The sequence below is a fragment of the Lissotriton vulgaris genome, chromosome 12, assembly GCF_964263255.1.
Source record: "Lissotriton vulgaris chromosome 12, aLisVul1.2, whole genome shotgun sequence".
Classification (NCBI taxonomy): Eukaryota; Metazoa; Chordata; class Amphibia; order Caudata; family Salamandridae; genus Lissotriton; species Lissotriton vulgaris.
The window spans coordinates 38,852,310-38,870,190 of NC_141700.1; the positions used below are offsets into that span (position 1 = coordinate 38,852,310).

Below are 17,881 nucleotides of genomic sequence, written 5' to 3' on the forward strand. Positions count from 1 at the left end.
CCAACAACCAGACACCTCGTATTGGCAGCTATCTAGTTTCAGTTTCTTCATCACGTACCATCTTTCACGTACTCGCTGCATGCTAACCTAGCGCCAAGATGCTCCTTTCGGAGCGTATGTCTGCGCTCTATAAATACCCATAAATATCAAATATCCAATCCTCTTATTTAATACTTTTTGTTCTTGAAAACATAAATGGCATGCATAAAGCTTTCAGGATCCAGCACGTGGGTGGAGCTTTCAACATATATACATTTAGAGAATACCCATGACAGCGAACCAGTGTTACAAGTGAGTAACTTTTCCTTGTGCATGAACATATGTGGGTGGTACATATGTTACCACTGTGCAATGAAAATATATTTGAGTGTCCCGATCAGGACAAAGAGGGATGAAATAAGCACTGACCAAACCTGTACGGTCTGAGGTATATGGTGGGGAGCGATAGTGACAAAGTTAATTCCTTGGTATAAAATACAGTTATCAAACGAATTATGCAACTTAAGTCCTGGAATTACAGTGAAGAGAGTTATATCTCGGATGTATTTTGACACCATCCATAGCAGCAACATAATCATTAGTCCCAATGGTGTAGAGTAGTTTGATGGATCAAACCGCTCATCTTTTCTCATTCAGCCAACATATAGGCGGTCCTAGGTTTAGCCATCATCTACATATAATAACTGGGCTCACACACAAGTTGAAATATCAGCTGTTGATCATTCATAAAGGTAGTTGATGAGTTAGTGACAAGAATTAGAAATGTAGCATAAGCACCAACAGTAAGTGAACTACTATTAAAAAAACGAATTATTTTTAAGTTGAATGGAAAGCAAATATTTAATGAAAATGCAAATCTGCTCTACTTTAGCAGCAGTGCAGCGCAAACATAATTTTCAAGATAAAAAAATATAACTATTTCAAATGACCGGAGAGTGAGTGATAAAAGAAGCTAGTATGGGTCCTATGGAAGCGTGGCAGCCTGCCATTTGTGGCAGGACAGTTATCTAAATAAACTAAAAGCACAAACCAGGTCTAATAGTTTGAATCGAGTGGTTAGTGGATCCATTTCAGCAAGAGAATAGTCATACCAGAAAATCTAAATGATTTTTTATGGCTGTCGAAATTTACCAAGACAAAGAGATGAAAGCTGTTCCTGTGAGCCTGTGACCGTAACTAAAGCAGAAAAGACTGAGGTAACGCTTGAGTGGAAAAGACTGTAGGGCCCGAGGATCCTTGGCTGCAGTTGAATTCCAAGTTGTCATAAAGAAAACAATAAAGTGTAAAAAGTAAAACGGAGAAAAATCATGCAAGCCCAGAAAAACAATACAACAAAAAAAATAATCAACTGCTTTACAATGGTCCCTTGAACAATGCCTCTACAATTCTTACCTTTAGGCTTTTTCATAGTGATTTCATTACTACTCCCAGAGCTATTGGTGGATACATCCTCTGCGGGGGCGCTCCTAACAGAAAAGAGAAGGGGTTTTCAGTTTACAAGCGTGTGTACTCGTGGCACTTGGCACACCATTTTTTAACATGCATCTTACGCTTCCTTTTCAGCTCTTCTATTTGAAATGATTTGTAAAATATCACACAAACAAATAATCATCATCAGTCCTCTCTAGGTTTCAACTCTCTTGAAACAAAAACAAGGTTTTCCACTTCATTGCCTTCAAGTCCCTTTTGAGCTCACTCAAATATGTTTGATAAACAGAAACAGTGGAAATATTGCCCATGTTCAAAATCCTAAATGATCTTTTTTGCAAGTCTTTTTTAACTGCACAGTAATTATATAGAAGGACGGTATTTTTCAACAAAAAATTACTAGCAAGTTAAAGTTTCACAAGTGTGGATCCAAGTGGTTAACACTTTACATGAACCTGTCAAAGGGATGATTTTGTTGTTGTTGACTTTTCAAGAAATTAACAGAGAATAGAATTTACAAAACTATGAAGTATCCGAAAAACTAGAACATAACATTAGTATGCAACGGGATTTTCCTATATAAGTAAATAGATACGGTCAGTGTAAAGATACAGGTCGAAATTGTATACCGAATACTGGTGTTAATATTCTCTCTTTAAAGGTTGATTATGTTTACTCTACCTGTATTGTATAGGGTCTGTTATCAAGACAACTTTCTCTCTTTTAAGCCTTTAGTCAGATATAGCCAGTGCTACCCTATTTCGATTCTGTATGGAGCCATAAAAGCATTAAAGGGAGAAAGAGCATGAAGAGCAGAGAGAGGGTCTGAGCGACAGGAGTGGGATGAAGACCAGCAGTGTCTATATTCTTCTCTCGGGCTCTGTGTCCTTTGAGCTTTGGGAAAACAAATCCCTGGTGACCCAAGACAGCATCTGTAGTTTCACAGGGGTGAGAGAAGACAGAAGGTTTGGATGTTGGCAAGAGCAAGCCTAGTTTCTCTCGCAAGCAGCAAGGGGATTTGAATGTATAAGGAAGTTGTAGTTTCTGTTGTCAGCACTATTTATAAAACAGATCCAAGCCCATCAAGTAAGATGGGATATATTGTTAGAATGTTTTCATTCACATAAAATGGTCTTGATTCCCCACTGATAGAACTTCTAGTAAAAGTAGGTGATCAGTGTTTATAAAAAGGAGTGGCGTCAAGGGACCTAGGGGGTTTACAAAACAATTGTTAAAATTCAAAGTAATATCCATTACTAAATAGGTCCTTGAAAGAACTTTCTAGTTCGACCCAAACCATACAATTTGTTTGCAGGAGAAAAACATGTTTCATATCTCCAATAGACTCTTTAAAATGCCAGCAGGTGTTGGATCTTAATAGTCCAGCCTCAAATACTTCATCTGGGATCCAAAAGCATCTGTATAACCAGACTTTGCACAGAGGTGATGTGTTTATCCTAATCTTGCATTAAAAGCAAGCAAGATCTGATATCAGGCGGTTTGGACAGCAAGTCACAAGATACTCCTGCGTCCACAACTCCCTTCCTCCCACTGTCACACCACAGATCCCATCTACAGTGAACATATTTGCCACACTAATGGGGTAAGGGATTACCGACCAGCATCTCTCCCACCACCACCACCGGAGCCCTACCCGTAAGTAAAACAGCTGACCAGCGGCTGCATCAATTAACTGGTGCCTGTGCGCTACCCAAGAGCCATGTTAGTCAAAGTAGCCATTTACAAAAAGTCAGCCTGTAGCTCAACGTTAGCAGTGTTCCTTATTGTGTGCTTTATATCACAGATAAGCATTATTTAGTAAAACCTTCTTGGGACGGTATGATGCTAAAGTTAAATACAGTGTGAAAAAAACACACAGGCAACTACGGCCAGACAGACCTCTTATTCCACTGGGAATTTTCCTGGTGGGTCGGGCACTTCGAGGCCAGGTTTGAACGGCCAGGGCAGCTCACAGAGACTCTGTCACTTTCTCTCGTTCCCTAAGGTTAATTGCAGTAGGCATCGGAAGGCTTCAAGAGAGGGAGGGAGAGGGAATTTAGAGAAAAAGTGATAGGAGAGGGAGATTGGATGGATGGAATATTAAATTGTACTCTAAGACAAATGAAGCAGAGCCGGTTATAGCATTTTTGTTTGCCAAGGCTGCTTTTGGTTCCCTATAAGGCCCTACATGGAACGCTTTAAATGTGAGTGACCCTGAGAAAGCAAACTAAACCAATGCCAAACAGTGGAGTATTAGGAAACTATCCCAATAGTGCCACACTTTTCAATTGTTTGCCCATTCAGCATATGTCCCCCAATCAGTAACCTTTGTTTTTGAGGCACTCAGAATTACCACGTATGGCTTAGGCCATTGGAATTATATAATTCTGTGGCTGTCATAGTTTCTGAATAATTATGGATTTGCCACATAACCCATCATCTGCTGCATATTCTGTAGATTTCTGCCCAAAAATACTTGGTTTCTAGCTCAAACAAACCAAAAGTGACTAAAAACGTGGCTGCATGTTACCATGTTGTGAAAGACCCTTCACAAAAAAAGTTGACTGGTCATCTCTCCCTAGGCGCTTAAAGAAGTGGTGCTACAGCACCTCCACAAATGATCCTGCTGGAATTCATAAGGTGAATGAGCAATAAAGATACGTTTAAACTGTGTGTCTATCTGTCACGAGCAGCGGATTTAAAGACAGCAGTCAACAATCGGGATACATCTTCTGACAAATTGCTGCCTATTTGGAAACCGGTGTGTACTTTTATTTTTCTGACTTCAAAGTGAGAGGATTTTGTAAAAGTGATCTAGGGATACTCCAGCTGGTGTACTGGAAATAAAAGAAAAGGCAAGTCATTTTTTTTATGTTCATAAACACATTTACATTTTGGGGAAATGAACTACACACATTTCAAATTATATACGCAATTAGGAAAGCACAAATGAAGCACTTGTTTGCAATCCTGAAATGTGATGAAAATAAAGATTTTAACAGGATCAAAAGAAATCAAGACACTTTACTTGGTGATGCACAAGTGATGAATATTCACTGAAACCCACCTTCCACACGCATTCTTTTTTTGCACTATATATTTTTACAAGAAAAACTGCTGTCTAACTGACGGTGATCTACCTCACTAGTGCTCCAAAATACAGCACAAGCAGGAGAGGGTTTATAAGGAGGGGGGTTTAAGCACAGCTACTCAGCCGTAGGGTCTCAAAGCGCTGAAAAGGGGGGGGGGGGGTGGCTCCTGACCAGTCTGGGCACAGGGGTTCAGTCTTGCGATCTTCCTGACTTGGGTCACCGACGAGGATTGCCTGAGGTGGAGAGGCAGTGTGTTCCAGGTCTTAGTGGTTTGGTATGAGAAGGATCTTCCTTCTGCTCTGGTCTTGTTGATCCGTGCGACGGTGGCCAGGGCCAGTTAGGCGGAGTGAGGGCACCTGGCGGGAACGTGGAATGAGAGGCAGTGATTTAGATATGCTGGTTCTGCGCTGTGGAGAGCTTGTAGGCATATGTGAGGAGCTTAAAGGCGATTCTTCTGTTGACTGGGAGCCAGTGTAGTTCTCGAAGGGGTTTGGTTATGTGGCTGCGGCACAGGATGTTGAGGATCAGTCTGGCTGCAGCATTTTGAACGTTCTGTAGTTTCCTGAGAAATTTCTGGGTGGTGTCGGCATAGACTGAGTTGCTGTAGTCTAGGCTACTGGTGATGTGGGGATCCATTTGAATTTCTTTCAAAGCAGGCGGAGCATGTGGAAGTATGATGAGGATATGGCGTTGATCTGGAAGTTCATTGTGAGCAACATGCTACATCCTTACCACTCTCCTGCTGAATGGGCATGGCTCGTGTGACACGCATTTTTTTGTGATGCTTCGATCTTACATTATCCCTATGACTAAAGTGATAGAATATTAATGACAACACCCCCACTCAAAAAAAATGCTGCAGCACCACAGCATCTCTCAGTTGGAATGGTTACATTTTACTATTAAACTAGTACTAATGAGGTATAAGTGTAAAAACATTTAAATACTACCACCACAAAAATGGTCTGCATGGAGACGCACGATTTGCCTTTTCATTAGTCACCCCTGCCGCTTAATTCCAGTGACGCTGCTTATGGCCTGGCACCCTAAACAGGCCTGAACATGCTTGTATAAATATACGGGTGGCTTATCTGAACAGCTGGTGGGTAAAAGTACAGCACAACATACGCCGTTGTATGTTATGCTAAAACAAATGTTTTTCGAAGATTAATAGGTAACATCTAAAGTTAAGATATAGCGAAAATTAGGTGTTCAGCCATAAGTATATGGTCCCCTTAGACGACACACACACATATAACTTGAGACCGTGGCTAAACGCAGGAGGGGACAGCGGGTTATATCTCCTCCTGGTGGTAAGACCAAGGCTGAAAACAGCGTCCAGTAGATTTGTAACTAGAAAGAGTTATTCAACTTGAATTGACAAAACTACACGTCCCAGAATGCAAAGCTGCTGTGAAATCGATGTATCCGCTGGTCACAACAAGAGCATTGCAGACAGACTTCAAAAGGTGGACGGATCCGTGCGTAACCCATCACTTAGACAGCAAGCCCCAGCACTCCGCGGGCATCAGCGCACCCCGAGGAGCATCAACTTCTTCACTCACCCTAAATCCGCCATTTCCCGCTCCCACGGTTGGAATAGGCGCGTGCGCAGAGCGCGCCCTCACCGAAGGCCACGTAAATAGATGACGGGCTAGCGTAGGAGCGCGCGCACCCTCTGCCCGTGGCATCCGTGGCGGCCATCTTGGAGGTAGACGATTCTTGCTTAGCTGTCCATCGATAAAGTTGACATTTGTCAAGAAAAAAAAAATCTGTGGGCGGAGAGGGAGGAAGCTGCAGTGTGGGCAGGACTGCGAGGGGTGGGACCGCCTGAGCACTGCTTCCTCGTATGTGGTGACACACAGGCTCCAGGGAGGGCTCCCTCCCCCATCTGATGCGAGGGGGGCCCGAATATTCCACAGCAGCTCTGGCCACTGCATGGCCCCTCTAGCAGCAGCGCAAAGGCACCCCGGCCCACAGGAGCCCTTGGAAGGAGGCGTCTGACACCACCGAAAAGTTTGCTCTTTCTTCACTCCTCCCCTGCTGGCTGGGAAAAGAGAAGTTGCTTTCTCGGTGGCTCCTTTGTCAGACTCTGCCTGCACGAATGAGGCTCAAGATATGTTCTAAGAGGTAATTGCCGAGTTTTTCCTCTTTTGCTATAATTTTGGGAAATCTTTAATCCCTTCTCGGTGTTAGTAAGCTGAAAGGATGGTGCTAAAAGGAGGAAAAATGGAGCCGTGTTTCCCATTGAAATGTTTTTAAGTTGAGAGTGCTAAGTCAGAGAACTGCATTAGAAAATGTCCAATTCTGACTCTAAAAATCTGGATTTTACTTTGATATACCGCTGTATAGATTTGTTACATCGATCTTTATTGCGAGGATGGCGCTATTTTTTGCGCATCAGTTTATAACTGAATTCTTTGTTTATTGTTCATTTCTCTGTTGGGTTAAAATGTGTGGTGACATCAGTCTGGCAGTGTTAAGTGCCCTCATCAGTTGGTAGATGTGTGATATAGAAAGCGTTGGGACCAGCTTTTAGTGTTTTGCTGCTGAGGGATTATTGTGCATCGCCGGATGTATCTTTATTGCTAACGTCTTGGGGAGTTCAGAACACATTGTTCGAAAAGTTATTTTTCATTATTCAACATTGGAAATGTTGCTGTGGTAATTGAATGGAGACTCTTATTAAAAACAGATGTGTTTACCAGTGGGACCCCTTGTATGTGCCCTTACCAAATGAGGGCCCTATGGATATCCTTACCAGCTGAGGGCCTGGTATATGTTTTTCAAGTCAGAGCCATGTGTATGCCTTTGCAAAGTGACAGCACTTGATATATGTTACCAAAGTGAGCACCCTGTTTATATCTGATACACGCGAGGGCTATTAATGTTTTTACCAAGAGAGAGCTTTATATCTGTTTTCCAAGTGGCGACTTATATATTTGGCAGAGCCCTAAACATTCCAGACTGAGGCCCCCATATAGGCTTCACAAACGAGAGCCCTAGTTGTATCTGTGCTTATCGAGACCCACTGCATGTCCTTCAACTGGAACGGCCAAATTTACCTCTATATCAGTTATGGAACTAAAGCTGTTTCCCAAATGTTATAACTGTGTATTTTTTTTCCGAATGACTGCCCCATATATTTGTTTCCCAAGTGACAGCTCTGTATATGGTATCCAATTGAGGGCCTATAGAAATATTTCAAATGAAGTACCTGTTTGTGTGTGTCCAAGTGAGGGACCTATATTTATATTTTTACCAGATGTGTGACCTATGTATGTACTTTAAAAATTTGAGACATAGTTATGTATGTACTTGACCTATGTATGTACTTTAAAAATATGAGCCATAGTTATGTTTGTATTACGTGAGGATCCTATCTGTTTCCCAGAGAAGGCCTGTAGATCTGTTTACCACGCAAGTGCCATGTGTATGTACCGTTACTAAGAGATGTCTGTATATATGGGTTTCTCAATCAAGTCATGTTTATTTGGATACCACGTGATGGCTCTAGATCTATTTCCCTTGTGGCTGCTCTGTATTAGTTTACCAGTTAACGGTCATGTTTATGTGCATTGATTGAAGACTTCATAAAATGCTTTCCAAGCGAAATCCCTCTTTATTCAAGTGCAAGGTGATGACCCAGTATCTGTTTCTGAGGTGAGCTCCACTGTAAGAAATTTGAATATTATTTGGGGTGGATGACTATCCACCTCAAGGAATAATCACAACTTTTACCATGGTGAACCCACTAAGTCACTAAATTAACCTGCGCTCAACCCCTTGGTGGCCTTAGCACAGGCAGACCGGCTTAACTTGGTGTGTAAACTATTTATGCAGTACCACAACACCAATGCAGTCAAAATGCAAAACAGTAAAAATCCCAAACTGAGTTAGAAAAAAAATTGAGTCGAATGTAATAAACAAATATACATCCAAAGGACACAAATCCATTAAGGGGAACTGGAGATATGAATCTTTAAGTTTGTAATGTAGAAATACTGCCAAATATAGTCAACAATCACAGTAGACGGGAGCTAGGTGCCACTTGAAGCTGACCGCCATGGAGCACAGTTCAGATACACCAACCTGGGTCATCATGGCTAAAGATTTTACCTCCCAACTTGGGGCCTAATTATGAGTTTGGTGGTGTGGGTGCGGGCAGCCACGCCACCGCCAAACCTCACCACCACCTGCCCATCAGATTATGAGTCATTTTGTGGTTGGGCGGGCAGCGTGGCGGTCCTGTGACGGTGCAGTACAAAGGCTCATATGTGAGCCTTAAAACTGCACTCCACAGGCCTGCTAATGCACGTTCCTGCACAGCAAGAACTGTGCAGTGTATGCCATGCAGGAACAGAGGTGCATGGGAGTAAAACAAGTGCCCCCCTGAATGCAGCCCAGTGAGAACCACCATGAAACCGCTGGCGGTGAGGAAACTCGTAATATGCTTGGCGGTCCGCAGCGGCACCACCAAGCATTTTGCAGCTTCAAGACCGTTGTGCCTAGGCCAGGGACTGCGGATCCCTGGTGGTTGCAGTGGTCCCATGGAGATCCGACCGCCGTACTCCTAATACAGCAGTCCCTAAATCTTTTAAGTATCAATCGGCCCCAAGCACACACTTCTAAAACCCAGTAGAACCCCAGAGGAGACACTTGGAGCCTCACTGGGTATCAGGCAGAGGTCAACAGCAGGGTCAAGTGCAGGTCGAGTTGCCTCGGGTCAGCTGGGTACTTCGAGGACAATGTCTCCTACGTGTTGTCGGACTGTAGCCACACAGGGGGACAGCCAACTGACCCTTGGATTCCACTTTTTTCCTGGGTACAGGAGTCTTTCAGGGCTCCTGACTGGTCTCAGTAAGCAAGTTGAGTCCTCTTCTGTGTTCTGCAGGTCAAAGTGTTGTGAAATGTGTGCCTGGAGGTGCAATGTTTATGCCTGGCGCTAGATAGTGAGTGGGGTGAAATTTCCTGGTTCCTGACCTACCTTTTACCAGTGGGATAGAGTGAAACTTTTAACAATGGGATGAAAGTTCTCAGACCCTAACCTGCCTACTTTTTTAGTAGTTCCTGTTTGCTTTACTGCAGACGTGCCCAAAAACCAATGTGCCAGGGCAAATTCAGTATTATGAAAGGTTTCTGCCTCACTAAACTTGTGCTCTGAGAGCAGAGGTCTGTGTGTTGGTTGAGTATGCAATGATAATCCTAGTGTCCTCTCACATCTAACACAAAAATGCAGTTTGAGGCAGGCTCTGAACCCACAACAAACCCAGAGACCGAAGTCTGATAGTACAAAAGCAGGGTCCTTCAGCAACCAGGCAGTAGATACACAAGAATTGCTTTAGCATCCTGTTCTTCTCCTTTCAAATGTGATGCGAGTGCTTATGTGGGTGAACAGACTTGTCAAGCAGGATTTGACACAGTAGTGTCAAAACGGATGCCCCCGTCCCCACTCCACATATTCCATGGAGTTCAGAGGTGGCATCTCTGCCCATTTTGGTCATCCTATTATTTGGTTCTCTGCAGAATTTCACACCTATTAAATCCTGGGCACAGAGTGAGAACTAGCAGAGATTTATGCTAATTAGCCTTCTGGCATTTCAGGCAGGTAATGGCTAACTTTCTAAAAGTTTATTTTCCTTAATATTTATTAAAAATCTGACTTAGTGTTGAATTGTGTTTTTTTAACTATTGAATATTGTTGTTTCATTATTTTTCTATCTGGTCCCATTCCCGAGATACAGTACTAGTATTTAAACTGTCCTCTGGTTTTCTTTATGTGACAGCTAGGCCTGCCACAGTGAAAATAGCTTTTGAAGCCTTGTCACTGTAGGGACATAGTTACATTAACTTTCTGCACGTCCTACTTTTAAATATTGTGCACCTTACCTTGACGACTACCTTCAGGTTCCACTGATCGGCCTAAAGCGATGTTTACACTGCCACTATAGTGGATGGCACAATAGGTGCTTCAGCCCACTTGTGGCATTTGACACCCAGGCCCTTGGGCACATTTTCTACCATATACTAGGAACTTGTAGGCAAGTTAATTATACCAAATAGGTGCAGCCCAAGTTGACCATGTTTAAATGAGGAGCACATGCACTGCACAACTGGTCAGCAGGGGTAAAGTGCACAGAGTTCTGAAGCCAGGAGAAATATAGGGTCCAGCAAGAATTGAAAAATCTGGGGTGACCGCTCAGAAATTGCAATTTTCTACATCCTCAAATGTGTGTTTATCATGCTGCGGCTCTATGTATGTGTACCTAGTGAAGGCATGCCATTTACCAGGCACAAGCACTTTAATTATTAGAGCTGTATCTCCAGCTACCTGCTAGTAGTTCTCCTGTGAGCAGCCCTGGCGGTTAATTTAATATCTTTTGCTTGGTTGTATTAATACAGGTATACCAAAAATTAAAAAAATGTGTACATAATAAGAAAACGGGTGTATTTTCAGAACACATAAGCTGATGTTTAAAAAAAATGGCTTAGTTTCCAAAATGTAGTATAAGGTTTTATTGGGGTGATAAGTCATGCAGTGTTAGACTAATTTCTCGTATTATTACCTCGGTGCCAGGGGCAATACACCTGTGGCTGTTGTGTATTCCAAATTGATGATACTTTTTATTTTACTTCTGGCATCCTTCCAGATGTGCTCGCTGCTGACAGCCTCAGGTGGGTGGGATCCACTACACCACTGATAGTGGTAGCTTGGGAGGATAAGTAGCTCTTAGTACGGAAGAGGTTGTAGCCCCCTGTATTGGAGGGTGCTGAAAGTACCGACCCCCGGGAGATGGAAGTCAGAGAAGCCCAGAAGGGTCCCATGGGAACAGCAGTCGTGTATGGGCAGTGCGTTAGGTGGTCCCAGATGGAAGGATGGGCAGCACAGATGCCCCTGTCTGTCTGAAGGTGTCACAGCCTGGTGTTGCACGTGCGCTTCCGGTGCCCTCGGCTTGTAAACAGACTCGATGTCACTTTCGCTGGCTCGGACATCACAGGGACTCCCCCGCTGCGGGCTCTGCTAATAGACTCCTTCCTGCTCTGTATCCACTTCTGCAAAGCCCCGGGAGGGAGGGGAGGGGGAGGAAGGGGCCTCTCTTCACTTCTGTGCAACAGGCCACCTTCCTCTACACCATGGGTACTCACAAACTTTCTCTCAGGGGCCAAAATTACAGTGTGGTTTGTGGCCGAGGGCCGCACCGGAGGGGGCGGGGTCAGTGAGAGAGGGGGCGGGGCTAGAGCCAAAAAAAAACTCTGACCATGAGGTTGAACACAGGCCCCTGCAGTGGACGTCTTCGTCCACTGACCCACCAGATCCAGCATACACACATATCTCTCTCTCTTCCTCTCCCTCCCTCCCTATCTTTCTCTCCCTCCCCCCTCTCTCCCTCTCTCTGTCTCCCTCCCTCTGTCTCCCTCCCTCCCTCTGTCTCCCTCCCTGTCTCCCTCCCTCTCTCTGTCTCCCTCCCTCTCTCTGTCTTCCTCCCTCCCTCTGTCTTCCTCCCTCCCTCTGTCTATCTCCCTCCCTCCCTCTGTCTCCCTCCCTCCCTCCCTCTGTCTCCCTCTCTGTCTCCCTCCCTCCCTCTCTCTGTCTCTCTCCCTCCCTCCCTCTCTGTCTCCCTCCCTCACTCTGTTTCCCTCCCTCCCTCCCTCTCCCTCCCTTTCTCTCCCTCTCTTCGTCTCCCCCCTCTTTCCGTCACCCTCCCTCCCACTTTCTCTCCCTCTCTCCATCTCCATCCCTCCCTCCCTCTGTCTCCCTCCCTCCCTGTCTCCCTCCCTCCCTGTCTCCCTCCCTCTCTGTCTCCCTCCCTCTCTGTCTCCCTCCCTCTCTGTCTCCCTCCCTGTATGTCTCTCTGTCTCTATGTCTCCCTCCTTCCCTCTCTGTCTCCCTCCTTCCCTCTCTGTCTCCCTCCCTGTCTCCCTCCCTCCCTGTCTCCCTCCCTCCATGTCTCCCTCCCTCCATGTCTCCCTGTCTCCCTTCCTCACTGTCTCCCTCCCTCCCTGTCTCCCTCCCTGCCTCCCTTCCTGTCTCCCTCCCTCTCTGTCTCCCTCCCTCTCAGTCTCCCTCCCTCTCTGTCTCCCTCCCTCTCTCCCTCTCCCTCCCTCCCTCTCTCTGTCTCCCTCCCTCTCTCTGTCTCCCTCCCTCTCTCTGTCTCCCTCCCTCCCCCTGTCTCCCTCCCTCTCTCTGCATCCCTCCCTCTCTCTGCATCCCTCCCTCTCCCTCCCTCCCTCTGTCTCCCTCCTGCTCTGTCTTCCTCCCTCTGACTCCCTCCCTCTGTCTCCTTCCCTCCCTCCCTCCCTCCCCCTCCCTCCTGCTTTGTCTCCCTCCTGCTCTCTGTCTCCCTCCCTCTCTCGGTCTCCCTCCCTCTCTCTGTCTCCCTCCCTCTCTCTGTCTCCCTCCCTCTCTCTCTGTCTCCCTGACTCTCGCGGTCTCCCTCCCTCTCTCTTTCTGTCTCCCTCCCTCTCTCCCTCGCTCCCTCCCTCTATCTCCCTACCTCTGTCTCCATCCCTACTTCTGCCTCCCTCCCCCTACTCTCCCTCTCTTTCCCTTCCCTGACTCTCCCTCCCCTGACTCGCCATCTCTCTCACTCCCCTGACTCTCTCCCTCCCTTGACTCTCTCCCTCCCTCTCTTTCCCTGTCTCCTTTTCCCTCCCCTGACTCTCTCCCTCTCTTGCCCTCCCCTCACTCTCCATCCCTCCCTCACCCTGCCCTGGCTCTCCCTCTCTCTCCCTCCCTCGCCCTGGCTCTCCCTCCCTCACCTTGGCTCTCCCTCACTCTCCCTCACGCCTCGCTCTCCCTCTCCCTCCCTCTGCCTCTCCCTCCCCTGACACTCCCTCTCTCCCCTTCCATGACCCACCCCGACTCTCCCACTCTCTCCCTCCATCGCCCTTCCCTGACTCTCCCTCTCTCTCCCTCCCCTGACACTCCCTCTCTCTCCCTCCATCGCCCTCCCCTGACACTCCCTCTCTCTCCCTCCCCTGACACTCCCTCTCTCTCCCTCTCCTGACTCTCCCACTCTCTCCCTCCATCGCCCTTCCCTGACTCTCCCTCTCTCTCCCTCCCCTGACACTCCCTCTCTCTCCCTCCCCTGACACTCCCTCTCTCTCCCTCCCCTGACACTCCCTCTCTCTCCCTCCCCTGACTCTCCCTCTCTCTCCCTCCATCACCTTCCCCTGACTCTCCCTCTCTGTCCCTCCCCTGACTCTCCCTCTCTCTCCCTCCCCTGACACTCCCTCTCTCTCCCTCCCCTGACTCTCCCTCTCTCTCCCTCCATCGCCTTCCCCTGACTCTCCCTCTCTCTCCCTCCCCTGACTCTCCCTCTCTCTCCCTCCCCTGACACTCCCTCTCTCTCCCTCCCCTGACTCTCCCTCTCTCTCCCTCCATCGCCCTCCCCTGACACTCCCTCTCTCTCCCTCCCCTGACACTCCCTCTCTCTCCCTCTCTCTCCCTCCCGTCTCTCCCTCTCTCTCCCTCCCCTGACACTCCCTCTCTCTCCCTCCCCAGTCTCTCCCTCCCTCGTCCTCCCCTTTGCACACTGTTAAAAGTAGGTTGTGAAGGATGCAGCTTCGCCCGTCATGGGCCCTCACGGTAGGACTCTTCTTGGATCCCTGCTTGGGTTGGTGGTCGGCTCCAGCGTATGCTACTGGCTGTACAAACGCCTTTTACGCAGTGAGCCGTCTAAACCGGGGTCTTACACAGGGGACGGTGCGGGGGCGACACAGGACAGAGATGAGGCGGATTCCAAGAACCTGACTTGGGCCCCTGAGGCAACAGGCGGTCTCCTGCGCAGGGTGTCCGGAATGACTTTGGTGGCCAAAGTGAGGGAGAACCCTACAGATGTTCTAATAAATCCATCAAGCAATTTGGATGCTCAACGTCTACAAAGAGTTATTGAACTGCTTGAAGCCACAGAAGAATCGTCAGTTCGAAAACAAGCCTTGATTACTCTTAGTAACAGTGCTGCATTTTCAGTTAATCAAGATCTTATTCGTAATTTAGGGGCTCTTCCAGTAATTGGAAACATGCTTTCAGATCCTGTTCCTGAAGTCCAGGCACAGGCTTTAAATGCGCTTAACAACTTGAGTATGAACTTGAGCAATCAGGAACAGGTAAAGATTTATATTGAACCTATTTGTGCAACTGTTGAAGTTGCTCCACTGAACTCTGACCTGCAGTTAGCTGCACTTAGGCTGTTAACTAACATGTCTGTTACAAACGAGTACCAAGACATGATCGTAAAATCCTTACCTTGCTTTCTTCGTCTGTGGTCTCATGGAAATAAAAAGACGCAGATTCATGTTTTGAAGGTGCTTGTGAATTTGTCTGCAAACCCATCGCTCACAACAGATCTTCTGAGTACTCAAGTACCTTCCTCGTTGGCATCCTTCTTCCACACATGCACAAATGATGACATCCTCCTACGGGGGCTCACCTTTGTGGTAAATCTGAATGAAAATATGGACAGTGGAGCTGCTCACCGTCAATACCACGAAGACTCGCACTTCTCTTTGTTGTTCGGAGATTCAAGGCAAAGCTTCTTGGTATCCTTGTTACAGCACCGGGATGAGGAAGTGAAAAAGCAAATAGCAAGAATCATGACTAAACAGCAAACATAAAGTCCTTCCTTCCGAAGAGGGAAGCACAATAAATTGACGTCCCTGCGGTCTGAATTGAAGTCATTTCATTGCTTCGATGTGGCACAGTACTACTGCTTTACCTGCCGAGGTTGCTCCTTCCGTGTTTGTTGCTTGGATCATACCTGTGCAAGTCTCCCTTGCCACTTTTGAACCTGCACCGCTATACAGAGCGTCATAACATGCCGCCTGATCCGGAGTTTCTGCCAAGCAACCGAATGGTATTGACTGCAGACACAGCATCTGAAAGATCACACGGGCTAAAGGCAGAAGTAATAAATCGGGTTTGTTTCGAAACTTGACTTGAGTGAGAATCCGCTAACATATTGAACAAGACTTCTTTGCATTCTAGACCGTTTGTTCCTCATCTACAGAGCAGTCACTGCATCTTTAGAAAAGCTCCCAATGGAACGCGGTCCTCCTTTAAAAGTCTGAAATCTTGCATGCTCCTGCTTGCGCACTGCTTTTAGTAGGCGGTATCTTTGCGTAAGCCTGCCATTCCGGACGTATGAATGGACACTACAAAGAAGACACTGGAAGAGGCATGTGACATAGCAGAACATATTCTCACCGCCGAAAATATTGAAAGTTTTTAGCAAATTATTTTTGGATAAAATTAAAGAGGACAGCCCTGCCTTCAGCCAGGGGCAAGCAAGCTTTTGTATGTGGCCACCAGAAACCTGCGTGCCAGGTCAAAGCCCTGAAGGAAATATATGTGTCACATACAGGCGTGCAACATTCATTGAGTTTAAAATCGCCCCCACCCCCTTGTCAGCCCGGGATGAGACAGCTTGCCTAGCGCGCGCACAGCCGCGCCGGAGCATTTCACAGGTCTTTAAGGGCCATTAACTTTTTAATGAGGCTTTGTTCAGTTTCACCTCTTCCGAGGCCCCTGCAGCTCCACTCTATGGCTGGAATCTCTCGGCCCCCAGAGAGCAGAGCCTCTCCGAGTCCCGGCTGCTGCAGCCGGTGGTATTTACTGACACTCGAGATTTTTTTTTTATTAAACTGGTACATGTCTGTAAGGTCCGCGGGCCGCCAAGGAAGGCTTGCCGGGCCGCGGGCGGCCCGCGGGCCGTACTATGAGTACCCCTGCTCTACACTGAGCCCCTATGGCCTGCTTTGTCAGCTTTGTTTGCAGTTGCTGTTTTGCGCATGTTTTTAGGGCACAGCCCACGTCCTCCATTGTGCGCGGCCCGTGTCTGCGTTTTGTGTTCCTCCACGGGGGCTGAGTGGGTGCACAAAGGCGGCAGCAGCTCGAGGAGTTTATGGTCTAAAACTAGCCTGTTCCTAAAGTAAGGGCAGTGTTTGCAATGCGTCGAGCCCCGTGCCTCTGCTGCTCGCAGAAGCGGTACCTGCAATTTACTACGTTGAAAGGCCGCCCTGCGAAAGTATACATATTATTTTGCCTGTAAAGAGTTAAATGACCCTCCCACCACTCGTGTTTGCCAATGCAGTTGCATTAGACTTTGGGGAAGGGTATCTCATTCAAAAATCCCTCTATTCCCATACACAGTGGTCTACTGGAAGTGTCAAAACAAATATAATGTTGCAAACAATCTAGGGTCTTCAGGGAGATGGCCACTTTGGTACACATGATTTGTCATTTTCTTCCCTCGGTGTCTTTAGTTCTAGGCATATCTACTAATGAGTAATAAACTTCGCAGCCTTGTAAAGCGCCGCGTAAGCCACCCGATAGGCCTCTTGGCCCTGAAACGGTTAACTGTGGAATGCATCACGAGTATGAGGACTGGTGAAGAAACAGGCAGGGCTCGGGGGTCTTCCGAAAGGTCAGATCTAATTCAAGAGCTTTCAGACCCGGGCCGTGCGCTTGAATAGCGCCAAGAGGAGGCGTACCGCTTAAACCACGCCAGGCTGGCTTGCATTGGACTCACACTTGCAGACTTCGCCTGCACCGTGTCTAGAGATGGCCCCGAGGCCTTAGACTTACTTGGCAGATGAACCCCGCCCCGGCCCGGAGTGGCTTGTTCCACCGGGCCCAGGACACTGCACGAGCTCCGCAGAGTGGGCTGGACCTGGGGCCCTAATGCATTTCAGAGTCCGTGGGGTGAAGGCCTGGCCGCTGAGGACGGGGGTGAGAACACTATGTTGTCTTCGCTGAGACAGCTTGGTTCGAAGGCGGCACTCCCTGCCGCGTGCATCGCTATCTCCATTCATCTCTGCCATCGCTGCCCCTTCTCTGCCCGGTGGTGTGTCTACAATGGTGGCGATCTGCCCGCTTTCTCTATTTGGTTATTTTACTTCGTCATTGCCTTCTCTTTATTCCCCTTTTCTCTCCCTCTTTGTTTGCCTGCAGTCTTTTTGTTCTCTTCTCTCTCCTGCCTCCCCTCTCGCGCTTTTCTTTGCCTCCTACTTTATTCCTCTTTCTCCCTCTCTCACTGCCACACCGGCCTGTGCCTCATTGAAGGGCCCTGCTTGACACACGGCTCTTCCGGTTACAACACACAAAACCTTCCCCTTTCAGTGGTAAAGACTAAGGGTTTGTTCCCGAAGCAGAGATCTGGGGGGGGGTCTCAAATCTATGATTTCGCTTTTATTTTTTCCAAGCTTTATAGACAGCGGGGTGGGGTGACGCCGGCCTCCTAAAAACAGGCCCTGAAATGATAGCTCTGTTCTGTGGCTGAGGCCTCCTGATTTGCATGAAAACGCCTTGTGGGTTTTAATGAGTGTCTGGGCTCGCGGGCCTCAGCCCTGGAAGCCCCACA

General features: G+C 47.3%; 2 protein-coding genes and 1 pseudogene across 16 annotated transcripts in view; 2 read left to right on the top strand and 1 right to left on the bottom strand.

Annotated features, from left to right (window-relative positions):
- The window catches only part of HAUS8 (HAUS augmin like complex subunit 8), a 50,686-nt gene extending 44,442 nt beyond the window's left edge, over positions 1–6,244 (bottom strand). Inside the window, exons 1-2 of one of the 3 annotated variants that reach the window (XM_086946956.1) lie at positions 6,086–6,244; positions 1,393–1,466 (exon numbers count right to left, since the gene is read on the bottom strand). In XM_086946956.1, coding sequence (XP_086803082.1) covers positions 1,393–1,466; positions 6,086–6,099 — 88 coding nt within the window. In that variant the 5' untranslated portion in view covers positions 6,100–6,244. The remainder of the gene's footprint in view (positions 1–1,392; positions 1,467–6,085) is intronic. The other 2 variants (XM_086946957.1, XM_086946958.1) reach the window with 2 other exon arrangements.
- Positions 6,245–6,300: 56 nt separating this feature from the next.
- The window catches only part of MYO9B (myosin IXB), a 384,903-nt gene continuing 373,322 nt past the window's right edge, over positions 6,301–17,881 (top strand). For all 13 annotated transcript variants that reach the window (XM_086946942.1, XM_086946951.1, XM_086946943.1 and 10 more), the window contains exon 1: positions 6,301–6,650. The gene's annotated coding sequence lies outside the window, so the exon portion shown is untranslated. The remainder of the gene's footprint in view (positions 6,651–17,881) is intronic.
- LOC147673177 (armadillo repeat-containing protein 10 pseudogene) lies at positions 14,085–15,137 on the top strand (annotated as a pseudogene).